Source organism: Andrographis paniculata, unplaced genomic scaffold (assembly GCF_009805555.1).
Source record: "Andrographis paniculata isolate CXL003 unplaced genomic scaffold, ASM980555v1 Contig77END, whole genome shotgun sequence".
Classification (NCBI taxonomy): domain Eukaryota; kingdom Viridiplantae; phylum Streptophyta; class Magnoliopsida; order Lamiales; family Acanthaceae; genus Andrographis; species Andrographis paniculata.
In genome coordinates this window covers 4,038,029-4,050,960 of record NW_026137614.1, presented here as the reverse complement: position 1 = coordinate 4,050,960, position 12,932 = coordinate 4,038,029, and the positions used below count along the sequence as shown (strand labels likewise).

The 12,932-nt window shown below is 30.6% G+C and overlaps 2 protein-coding genes across 3 annotated transcripts; one reads left to right on the top strand and one right to left on the bottom strand.

The window, feature by feature from the left end:
• Nucleotides 1–4,464: 4,464 nt before the first annotated feature.
• LOC127239300 (protein NRT1/ PTR FAMILY 2.6-like) lies at nt 4,465–7,964 on the top strand. 2 transcript variants are annotated; one of them, XM_051257387.1, is made up of 4 exons: nt 4,465–4,661; nt 4,785–5,002; nt 5,491–6,017; nt 7,010–7,964. In XM_051257387.1, exons 1-4 carry the CDS (start codon nt 4,586–4,588, stop codon nt 7,917–7,919), a joined length of 1,731 nt encoding a protein of 576 aa, XP_051113344.1. In that variant the 5' UTR covers nt 4,465–4,585; the 3' UTR covers nt 7,920–7,964. The 2 variants fall into 2 exon arrangements, with proteins under 2 accessions (XP_051113344.1, XP_051113345.1); XM_051257388.1 differs by having other exon boundaries at nt 4,544–4,661; nt 4,756–5,002.
• On the bottom strand, nt 7,755–12,682 carry LOC127239302 (protein ALTERED SEED GERMINATION 2). The gene is made up of 5 exons (XM_051257389.1): nt 12,366–12,682; nt 10,681–10,932; nt 10,006–10,149; nt 8,973–9,922; nt 7,755–7,884 (listed from the first exon to the last, which is right to left on the bottom strand). Exons 1-4 carry the CDS (start codon nt 12,474–12,476, stop codon nt 8,975–8,977), a joined length of 1,455 nt encoding a protein of 484 aa, XP_051113346.1. The 5' UTR covers nt 12,477–12,682; the 3' UTR covers nt 7,755–7,884; nt 8,973–8,974.
• Nucleotides 12,683–12,932: the final 250 nt, after the last annotated feature.

Genomic DNA, 12,932 nt, shown 5'->3' with positions numbered 1-12,932 from the left:
ATTATAAAAATTTTATCTGTTTGTTAATTTATATTTCTAGCCTTTAAGTTTTATTTTTTTATAATAAAAATATTGAATTTTATGTAATTTTGTTGATTTTTTTTTAAACTTTTATTTTTATTTTTATTTTTTTTTTGCTCGGATGTGCTATGAATTAAAAAAAAAATGATAAAAAAATCGATATTTTTGTCCCTCCAAATTTTTAGTGCTGGTTCCGTCACTGGATATCGGCGTACGGACCCAATACCTGCTTCGACAACAGCGACGATCCATGCTTTAGGGGTTAGCGATAATATGATAATTTTCGATACAGTGCTGAATATAATTGTGACCCGCAGACATTGGGGGTGGTAAAAAGAATAATTTAGGAATTGAATTTGAATTTAAATGAAAAAAAAGAAAAGAAAAGAAAAGAAAAAGTATTTTTAGCTATCTATATATTTCCTCTGTTCCATTGAAAGGTTACCATTTTTTATTTTCGTCCGTCCCAAAACAAGGTTACCATTTCCTAATTTAGTAATTGTACTACCTACTTAACATAATAAATACACTTTTAATTTAAAATATATTACACAAATATCATTACTTTTATATACGAAGAATATACAGTATCTTTCTTGTAAGCAAGCATATGATCATTTAAAGTGACCATTCAATAAAAATTGAGTACAACCAATTAATAGATAATTATTATTCAATGTTCATCTATGAAAAATTGCAAAATTTGAAAAAATTATTGTCCTATTATTATTTGTGTAAATGATTCATTTAACCAAAAACTACTCCCTCTGTCCCACTTTTTATGTCCATCTTTTTATTTCCGTCCGTCTTACTTATTTTGTCACTTTTTTTAAAAAATAATTATACACTTTAATCTTATTTTTAAAAATTTAATTTATAACTTTTTTAATTTTAATTATACTAATCAATTATCTTAATCTTAATCTATAATTATTTGTATTATACGATAATTATTCTAACTAATACATTATTAATTATAGCTCTCTTAAATTCTCGTGTCTACGGTAACGCGGACAAAATATCCGGGATGGAGCGAGTACTCCCTCCGTCCCACATAATTTGTCCTTATTTTCTATTTTCGTCCGTCCCACATAACTTATCATTTCTATTTTTGGAAATATAATTATGTACTTTTAAACTATTTACTTATCTTAATTTTAATATATAATTATTTTTACAAATACATTTTTTTAATTACTTACTAATTATATTTTACCTAAACTCCCGTGTTTACACTAATACATCCATATTACATGAGACGGAGAGAATAATATATATGGGCAATAATTAGTCACATTATTTATGTGGTATATAAGTACCCCAATTATTCCTACCCTTATAACGACGGGTCTTCTTTCATTTATTTAACATTAGAAAAATAAATAATAATAAAAATAATAATAATGTTCAGGGTTCGGTTCCAGTATGCATTTTTAATTTAAGTTTTAAATAATAAATATTTTAAATTTAAATAATTATTTAATTTGATATAAAGTAATATAATATATTGAATATAAAATTAATTTTTAATACTTATTTTATTAAAAATTAATGTATCTATATTGTTTCAATTTGATTTGTTTAAAATCAATATATTTGTTTTTTTTTTTCAATAATTATATTTTTCTTACATAGTTTTAAAAAACTCTTATAAACTACACATGTACACGTGCAAAACAATAAATAAGTACTTTACTTTAAATTGAAGGAATATAACATTAAAAAAATGATTTAATATTTCTAAAAAAATAAATACTAATAAAAAATAATGATATATTTATATTAATTTGTAGTACTTATATTTTGTAATACTTATATTAATATTTTTCTGTATTTATTTTAATTTTTACATTTACCTATTGTTTAAAATTATAGTACTTTTATTTATTTAATTTTTATATTTAACTATTCTTTAATTCTATATTAACATTTAATTATATCTTTTTATATATTGGAATTCCATAATTTTGCAATCAAACAAATTCTTAAAAATACTAGTTGTTTCATATTAATATGCTATATTATATGTTTTGTAATAAATTGTTAATTGTTTCTCACTCAAAAATACGTGTGATTATTTTATAATTATCTTTTTTCATCATTTATTATTTCTCACTCAAAAAATATTTATATTTTATTATAAAAAAAATCACACACTATTATTAAAATATAATATAATTTTTATATAAATTATAAATATATTATTAAATATATAGTTAATTTATATATAGAATAAAAATATATAAATATTAAAATAATATGACACACTTTTATAAATTAATATTCCCTCCGTCTCACAACAATTGACACTATTTTTATTTTTGTTTGTTCCGTAACAATTGACACATTTCTATATTTGGTAAAAAAATTTAAATCTAAACATATTTAATAAATATAAATTAACTTAATTAACTACGTAACATATAACATCATAAATTTATGACGTAGGACCCATTCAAAACCTTTTTAGTTCTATTTCTCTCCTAAAAAAGTAAATATTTCTATCTATATTTAAAACTTACATCTTTTATAAAATTGATTTATGTTAATTATAAATAAACAAAAATATTTTTTTATTTACTTGTATTATAGAAAATTTTATTCTCTACAAAATGATATTCATATTACATATATTTTTTAATTGCTATATAAATTTTAAATATTTAAACATATATTTTGATTTTTTTAATCATATATATTAAATTTACTTTCAAACTATAAATATTATTAATTATATAAAATTAATATCATAACTAATTATTATTATTAACTAATTAAATATTTTATTTTAAATACCGTGTTCCTAATCAAATGATTCAATTTCGGTGGGACGGAGAGAGTAAAATATTACCTTATTTTCTATTTAGTACAAAATCTCAAATAAGAAAGAAACGGAAGAATATAATACTCCCTCCGTCCCAAATACAATGTCCACGTTGCCGTTTCTGTCCTTCCCACATACCATGTCACTTTCTTTTTTTGGAAAATGATTACACACTTTAATTTCATTTTAAATTTTTTAATTTTATTTTTTTTAATTTTAATTAAATTAATTAGTTATCTTAATTTTAATTTATAATTATTTATATTATAGGATAGTTATTTTTACTAATATATTCTTAATTATCTACTAATTATATCCCTTCTAAAATACCGTACCTACAGTGTAGCAGATACGGGACGGAGGGAGTAATAATAATAAAAGAACGAAAAGCGACAGCAGCTGCATCATTTTGAAAACATGTGGATCCAATATTAAAAAAATAATAATAATAATTTAACAATAAATTGTTTCTTGTGTGGATGACTACACGCCAACAATCATCACGGGATTTCTTTGATGTGTACTGATGACTCTAGGTTGTATTTACGGGGTTCTATATTCTAAAATTTAAATTTAATTAATATTTTATCTGGCAAATACAATAATTTTGTTTATATTTTTTTTCCGTTCTAAAATAATAGTCTCATTTTCATAAATAATAATATCATCGTAAAATTATTTTTATTTTTCATTATTATTACACAATTGCCACTACTTTTTACACTAATATACTCACAAGAACAAAAAAGTCATTTATCCTTACTTTTATCAACTACCAATATAATATCAATATTTTTTAAATCTCGTATCCAATCCAACAAGACTATACTTTTGAGAGACGGAAAGAGTATTATTTATTATATATGTATTTATAAAATATCGAATCAAAATTGTTATTTAAATAAAAAATAAATTTAACAATTTATTTCAAATTAATTTTAAATTATAATTAAATATTTTTTATAGATAATAATTTATAGGATTTTTAAAAATTTCAAAGTAAATAAATATATTTAAAATTAGTTTATACAAATTTAAAAATATACATGATATGTAATTAAACAATCAGTCGTTCACTCACAGATTTTTTTTAATATAGTATGAGAGAACTACATTAATAATATAAAAAATAATATTTTATGTTATATAATTAATTTTATACGTGAATAATATAAAAAATAATATTTTATGTTATATAATTAATTTTATACGTGAATAATATATTTACTATATTAATATGTATACATTTGTATTTTTTAAAATAATATTTATGAAAAAAAAAATTATTAAAAAAATATCGAGTGAACAGAATAAATATATATTTTTTTTATATGATTTTAAACATTATTTGAATTCTCAACCACATCTCAGCGTGCAACCAAACGCTTTCTTTTGACCTTCACTCCAATAATTAGGATGGTCCATCACATTTGAAAAACCAATAAATGGACAAAACTCATTGTAAGAAAACAAGTATTATCCACACAAGTTGAATTTTTCTAAACAAAATAATAATAATAATAATAATAATAATAATAATAATAAATTGCAATCATATCCTTCCAAGAAGTATATATTAATTTATTAAAAATTAATAAATAAACATATTAGTTAGTACACTACCAAGACTTCCTTCATCAAATTGCCTCAACATTAAGAAGCTTCAAAACAATCATCAATGTCATATAATTGAATTAATCAATCAAAAACATCATAGAAAAAAATTCAGTGCCAACCACCATGGACACAGAAGCGCCGCCGCCGTCGGACCGCCGCCGCCGCCAGGGAGGTTGGATCACTTTCCCCTTCATCATAGGTTGGTCTTTTTTTTTTTTTTTTTGTACTTTTAATTGATGGTTGATTAGTAATTTGGATGTCGATGAAAACATGAAATTTCTTACACGGGACAGGATTTTTTTTGCGCGAAAAATATTGTCAGGGACGATGGCTTTTCTGACGCTTTCGGCCGGGGGATGGATCAACAACCTCATTGTGTATCTAATTCAAGAATTCAACATGAAGAGCATAAGTGCTGCCAAGATTTTCAATTTTGTGAATGGTAGTGTTACCATGTTGCCTATTGTCGGAGCCGTCGTCGCCGACTCTTTCTTTGGTTGCTTCTCCGTCATTTGGTTTTCGTCGATCCTTTCGCTTCTGGTAGATTATTAAATTCATTGTTCTATTTTTATTTTTTTAAATTTATAGTTCGATTCATATTGTTGAATAAGATAATAATTATGATATTTTAATGAATTATATAATTATAAAATAAAATAATTTAAATTTTACTTTAATAACTTTTCTTTTATTTATTTTTTTTCAATTCAATTCTATCTTGAATGTTTTTAACTATATGATATTATTAATGTTAAATTTGTTATCGTTAAAGAGTAAAATAGACTTTTAACATAAGTATTATTTTAGATAAATTAATCTCACCAACCAAACAAGTGCTAATAATATTATATAAAAAAAAATGTCAATATTTTAACTTGTGCTTCTTTGTTGTTCTTGGCTCTTCTACCAGAATAATTCATTTTTTGTAGATTCAAATAATTATATCGAATAAAATAAATATTATCTAACATAGTCACTTTTACCAAATGCATCTAACAATTTAAGCACGGATTTTTTATTACCTCAAGGGCGTGGTGGTTATGGTGCTGACAGCTGCTGTTAAAAAATTACAACCTCCGACATGCGAGACTATAAGATCAAATTTATGCATACAACCGACAGGGCTTCAATACGCCGTTTTGTATTTCGGATTAAGTCTCGCATCTTTGGGGACAGCCGGGACTCGTTTCACTATTGCAACAATTGGCGCGGATCAATTCGCCGCGCAAAAGAGTCAAGGGATTTTCTTCAATTGGTACATATTCACTATGTACGTCGCCACGGTCATAAGCTCGACCGGAATAGTGTATGTCGAGGACAATGCCAGCTGGACATTAGGCTTTAGCCTTTGCGCCGCGGCCAACATTCTCGGACTAGCCGTTTTCTTGTCTGGAATTCGCTTTTATTCCCTCGTCACGCCACGTGGGAGTCCTTACACGAGCTTAGCGCGTGTTATCGTTGTTGCTGTTCGGAGAAGACGAATGATTCTGTCACCAAAAAGTGAAGATTATTACCATGAAGAAAATTATGCTTCAAATCCAACCCCATTTTTCAGGTTAGCTTCTTTTGTGAATTTTTTTTATAAATTTTTACTATTCAGTTTTTTTTTTTTTTTTTTTTCTTCCAAAAATATTATATCAAATAATTATTTTTTATTTTTTATATTACACTTAAAAATTAAATTTTTTTTTTTACATTCAAATATCACATCAACAGCTATTTATATTACATCAAATAACTATTCAAAATCAACTTTTTACTATTTAAAAATCGCAAACCCTGAAACAAACACACATACTTTTGAAAGTTTGATTACTATTTATTAATCTATCATCAAATATTTATATTATCTTTAAAATTTCATATAAAATACTCAACTTTTTATTATCTGCAAATCTCCTGTCATGATATTTGTTCATGAAATTTGCAATTTTTATTATTTATGCTAGTAAGAAATTCATCCATCAGTAATTTGATTTGTTATGCTATTGGGAACATTTTAAATATTTATTATATTATTCTTTCAAGTAAAAAATATATAAATTAAATTTATATTAATTGATATTTAATTTAATCTTGATTAGTCTTAGTTACTTTCGTCTTTTAAATATAGAAACAGTCATATACCTAATATATAATATATATATATATATCTAATTTATAATATTTAAAAATATATTTTAATTAAATTATTAAAATGATAAAAATATTATGTATATATGAAAACTAAAAATACATGTATATAACTTGGAAATTCGGTAAATCGAGAAAGTCCAACCCCTACACCACCAAGTTATTCCTTACGAGACAATATATATCCCTTAATTATATATATTTGGGATGGTGAACGCCGGACAAATTATTTTTTAAAATATTTAATTTTGATCTAAATTAGATTTATATTATAAGTAGTTATTATTTGATTAAATCAATTAAATTAAATTAAATTAAATTAAATTAAATTGTTATTATTTGAATCTATAGAATCATATCATTTCATTATTCATAAAATACAATTTCTAACATTCGCGAACATGAAACATCCAGCTTTCTAAACCGCGCGGCGTTGAGAACCGAAGAAGTTGACACTGACTGCGGGTCCGCGACAGAAAAGTCAAAGTCAACGAAAAAGTCAAAGTGGTGCACAGTGAGAGAAGTTGAGGATCTGAAAAGGGTCATCAAACTGGTACCTTTATGGTCAACGGGTCTCCTCCTCTGCACGCCGTTAGCCATCCAGCTCAGCTTATCCATCATCCAGGCGCTGACCATGGACCGTCAACTAACGTCGCACTTCAAAGTTCCGTCAGGCTCTATGCCCGTCTTCATCTTAATATCCACTTCCTTTACCATTCTAGTCCTCGACCGGTTTTTATTTCCGTTTTGGTCCAAACTCCCCACGCGCCGCCGCGGGCAGCCGCCATCCCTCCTCCGGCGCGTCGGAGTCGGACACGCCTTCACTATAATCAGCATGGCGATTTCAGCAATTGTCGAATCGAAGCGACTGCAGAGCGCCGCCGCCGGAAATAAATCCGGCGTCGGCGGCGGCGGTGCTGTTGTTCCGATGTCGGCGATGTGGTTGGTGCCTCAGCTGGCGGCCGCCGGCGCCGGCGAGGCGCTGCATTTTCCGGCGCAGATTGCTTTGTACTATCAGGAGTTTCCAGAGTCGATGAAGAGCACGGCGACGGCGGCGGTGGCGATGTTCATCGGAATCGCGTTTTATATGAGCAACGGTGTGATCGATTTGGTCGGAAAGGCGACGGGATGGCTGCCGGACGACATTAATGAGGGGAGGTTGGATTATGTGTATTGGCTTTGTTGTGTACTAGGAGGCCTCAATTTTGTGTATTTTCTTGTATGTGCGTCGCTTTACGAGTACCAAAATATCGACGAATCGGCGGCGGCAGCGGAGGCGGCGCCGCCACCTGTAATAAAAGCAGCGGATGATGGGGTTGATTGATGTTTTATTTGAAATATATAAAAAATATTATATTTATTATAAATATATTAAAATATGTTAGTCATTTTTATAATATATATTGATTCGATCAAATCAGTTAATTTAACAAAAATGTCATCCTTATAATATATATATATATATATATTGATTTGACCAAATAAGTTGATTTAACAAAAATGTCTTAACTCGTAGGTAGGTGATTATAAACGTACACATATTTTTATAATTTTAGAATTATAGTTAGTATGCATCAACGCAAGTAGATGATCAAAGGTATATATATATATATATATATATTTAATTCAACAAAGATGCTCATCTAAAATGTCTCTATATACTTTCTCTCTTTAATTCAACAAAAATATATATATATATATTTAAATTAGAATTAATTATTTTTTAAATTAATTTTTTTTTAAAAAAAAATATAAATATAGAATAAAATTTTATATAATACCAAAATATAAAAATAATTAAAATATAAATATAATTATAAATATTATAAAACTTAAATAAAACAAAAGGTAAAAATCATAAAAAATTTTATATTTTTAAAAATCCAAAATTCCTCCATGGCATTGACTTGGGCATTTCCACAAGTGGAGATACCTCAGAGATAGAAAACCATCAAATTTTTTTATTTTTTTATAAATCCAAAATACTTACATGACATCTGATTTGGCATAAATTACAATTCATTATAATACAATATACAACACAATATATTATTAATTTTCAATCCAATAAATATATATATATATATATAGAGTACAGTATAACATATAAACTATAAAGCAGCAGATATACTATATAAACCATGTACTGTCTATTTTGAGTATATACATGCTAATTTAATTGAATGACCATAATGACCACAAAATATTATATAAAAAATCTCCTTCTTAAGCTCAGAAATGGATAGGGCAATTAATTATACAGTAGACGACATCAACTACCAAATCTGACTTTTACCTTCGCAAGATCGGATTGTACAAAAAAAAAAATTATTTTCTCTGTATGTAGAAAGAAACTTTTACTTAAATAGCTACATACCTCTAGCTAATGGTGCAATCTCTGGAGTTCCCTCCCTCATCCAAAGGATCGCCATCAGAGAAACCCAGCAAATAAGCCTCCCCGCCGTCATCGTCATCGTCGCCGTCCTCGTCGCTCTCATTGCCGTGCCTTCTTTCGATGTACACCCGCGCTTGCCGCCTGTGCAGCTGCAAGACATGCATTATCACATCAGGAGTTAGCGGCAGTCTCGAATGGTCATCCATATTGAGCTTATTATCTTCCATAATCTCCTCGACATTTTCCGGCAGAGGATTGACGGTATCCGAACTTGGGCTCCAGAGCTTTATCGTTTTCTCGATCCCGCAAGAGGCGAGGATCGGGATCGTCGGATGCGACTCGATCTGATTGACGATATGCCTGTCGCCGACCATCATACGGACGAGTTCGCCGCTGTTTTTCTTCCAGATGAAAATATGCCCGCAGTCGGAGCCACTCAGGACGTATTCGTCATTCGGGCCGAAGAAACTAACCCCCTTGACGGTTCGCGCGTTTCGGTGACCCGAATAAACTTGCGGATCGGTCTCCGACACGTCCGAGTCCGTGTCGTTGGTCGGCGAAGATTCGAGATTAGATCCACGTCGAGATTTCCTTGGAAACAAATATATGAGCTCTTCGTTGTACGAGACAAGAAGCTCGCTGCTGTTGGAGTAAGTTAACGCTGTAATGTGCTTTTCGGTGTCGGGTGTCCCGGAGATTTGGCGAGGGCAAAAAGATTCCACCAGGTTTCCTGATTTAGAGGACGCGTTGATTTGGTAATTCCTTATGTCGTAAACGCGAGCAAACCTATCGGCGCCGCCTGCAGCAAAGAGATTAGGATTTCTCGGGTCGATTGCAATGGAGTTTAGTCCGACACTACTTGTAGGCCACCTCTGTCCAGAATTTGACGAGCAGTAGAAAAGCTTGGTCGCAGAATTGCTACGAAGATCATACTGCAAAAGGACGCAAGAGTAAAGAGATAATTAGGGATGGTTAAGAAATTTGGGAATTAACCTAAGCGGTAAAAAGTGCCTACGTGTTGGATAAAACCATCTTCGCCGCAGCTGTAGAACACGTGAGGGCTGCCGGGTTCGACAGCAAGCTTGTGGACACGGCCTTGGTGCTTGGACAATCGCTTTGTTTCGACTGAACCATTTTCCGCCAGCAGGCTGAGCCTAACCTGAAGTCGAAAGACAATTAAATATTAAGAACAGATCTTCGTTGCCCGGACAGTAGAAAAGATTGAGACAAAACTGTCGACAGGGTTAAATAGAATATTGTTGTCCTTCACCCCTAGTTTAAGAAAGGAATTTAATTTCTTAGAAAGTCGTTAGAATGTTTTAGACATGTCCGAAGAAAAGAAAATGGTAAATTGCATAATACCTAGCCGTGTTTTATTATAAATGCATAGAATATCCCATTTTTATCATAAATGCATAATACCCATCTGTGTTTTGCACAATACTTCATAATTAGGAGCGTCAGCTTTGAACGAAGAGAATAATATTTTATGCATAGTTTGATATAATACAAAAGAATTTGACGTAATAAATAAAACATAGAGTATATATGCATTTATGATAAAAACACATATGGATATTATACAGCAGTTTGTAGGTTTCATGTTAGAAAATCAATTGTTATTTCTGAAAAATGACTATCAGAATATATTCAAGAGCTGTAACTTGTAAGGTCTCATATGCCAAATTACCTGGCAATCAGCAGAAGAAGTTACTATCACGCGATCATCGGTAAATGGCATGAATCTGGTCTGGAATATGTTGTCAACATGACCCGACGAATAAGATAATTTAAGTTTCTGTCTTGCCCAGTCCCAGAGCTTTACTTGCTTATCATCAGAGCCGGAAATAAGAAGCTCCCCAGTAGAATTAAACTCGATTGCATTAACACAACCACGGTGGCCAGAGAGTTCCCCATACGAATCAATCTGTTTGATCAGGGTCTGCAACAAGCAAGAAAAGATGATTACTAGCATGATTCAAGAAGACACCGAGCATTGAAAAACCCCAAACACTTAACACCAAAAACTCGAGAAATTAAAGGAACCCCAAGGCAGCTGTAAGAAAATAGAGAACACGTCGCATTTTGACAAATCTAGTATATAAATAGTGAGTAAATTATGCTAATTTGGCTAAATTAATATAATGAGAACTTGTTCTAAAAACATATTGTCTTTTGGGCCACGTGGCGCACGTGAAAATACATATATACAGTTTTTCTCCCCCGGTGATACACGTGGAGGACTAGATATTAATTTTTAACAAAAGAAATTTAGTTTCTAAAATTATCAATAAGAAAATTCCAATTCTATAAGCTCAGATTCCTTTGGCATTTATAAGCTGACTCGAGTAAAGTGATGTATGTTTTCAGATAGACCGTTACGATCATTTAACAGAAATTTCAAGCCTGAGATTGAATTACAGGTACATTATTCTCGCGCCATTTAGAAATAATACATTGCCAGCATGCTCTGCAACAGCCATAGCCATAACTACAACCATAACCACAAATAATTCATGGAAACACAAATGGAAGTGCAGTATTATACAGACGACATTCTTGCGTATCAAGAAGCAACAAAATAGACAGAGATTTATTAAATTTGCAATCAAGGGAAGTGAAAGAAAAGCATCTTCAGGTAACATTGGATAAGTATCGAGTTAGTGGTAAGGGTTTTTTGTTGTGTTCTCTCACTTAAGCTAACTTAAAATATGCATCAATTTATGGATTAAGGATTGTTGATGTGCCGATCATCTCTTTCGTTTATCATATCCAAATGGATAATCCTATGCATATATTTTCTAATGATCAATGTGTCGTCAAACACCTTAAAACGACGAAACTAAGATTTATCAAGCGAACACATATCTTTGTCAGATGGAATCAACATGAATAAAACCCAACCCTAAACTAGATATGAAAATTTGCACATAAATCAAAGTGGAGATCACAATAATGGAAGAAGACAGAGATGGTAAAACCTATTCACCTCTTCAATCTTTCTAAACATCCATGGAAGAAGCTAACAACTAAATTATCCAATCTCATCGCTAAAAGTTGAACACTCGTAAATCTCATCAATTCTTTCAAATTCGTCTGAAACTACCAAGGATCCACATCCATATATACCAGTCACACAACAGTTGTGTTTCCGAAACTTGAATCGAATTGAGAGACAGGGGATTAAGGTAAAAACAAGTTCATAATCCACACAACAAAATCAACACAGCTTCGCACATCACCACTCTAAAACAACAACTTACTCGAACTTCATCCGCAATTCCAAACGAAACAGAGAAAATCGGCAGAAACATAATCCACAATTTTCAGTTAAAATCACAAAAAACTTAAGAAAAGGAAAGAGATCGTGAGCACCTGAGAAGCGGAGAGGCGGCGAGAGAAAACCCTGGGAGACGAAACCCCAGTCTCCCTCTTGAAAAACTGACGGTGCAGGCGATCATCGAAAGTCCTGAAATCCCCAACCATACCGCCTTGATCGCAGAGCCGCGAGGGTTCTTCACAGTCACAGAAAAGGTGGGAATTCAAGCAACACGAAGAAGAAGACGAAGATGATGATGAGAGAATCTGGGGCGGATGGAGGATGAGGAGGGGGCAGTAGTGAGAATGAGAGCGAATGAATGAATCTACAGGCGGGCAGTAAAATCGAGAAGGGACGGGGCGGGATAATTAAGGGTGGGTGAAAGGACGGGCGCTGCGACGTCGTTTGTGTCCGTCATATCATATCGGATTCATATACATTGCATAGAGATCCAACAACTGCACTTGTACGTGGACACTGTAGATTTTGGGTTTGTATATTTGATTCCATGTTTATAATTGGATTATTTAATGTAATATTATATATATATAAAAGATTAATGAGTTTTTTTTTTTTTTTGATAAAATTGTCTATAATTTTTATATAATTTCAAATTTTAGAGT

Coding starts and splice junctions, on each gene's coding strand:
- LOC127239300 (XM_051257387.1), top strand. CDS start 4,586: ATGGACACAGAAGCGCCGCCGCCGTCGGACCGCCGCCGCCGCCAGGGA. Junction 4,662..4,784: donor CACTTTCCCCTTCATCATAG/GTTGGTCTTTTT, acceptor AAATATTGTCAG/GGACGATGGCTTTTCTGACG. Junction 6,018..7,009: donor AATCCAACCCCATTTTTCAG/GTTAGCTTCTTT, acceptor TGAAACATCCAG/CTTTCTAAACCGCGCGGCGT.
- LOC127239302 (XM_051257389.1), bottom strand. CDS start 12,476: ATGGTTGGGGATTTCAGGACTTTCGATGATCGCCTGCACCGTCAGTTT. Junction 10,933..12,365: donor GCCGCCTCTCCGCTTCTCAG/GTGCTCACGATC, acceptor TGCTTGTTGCAG/ACCCTGATCAAACAGATTGA. Junction 10,150..10,680: donor CTTCTTCTGCTGATTGCCAG/GTAATTTGGCAT, acceptor TTTCGACTTCAG/GTTAGGCTCAGCCTGCTGGC.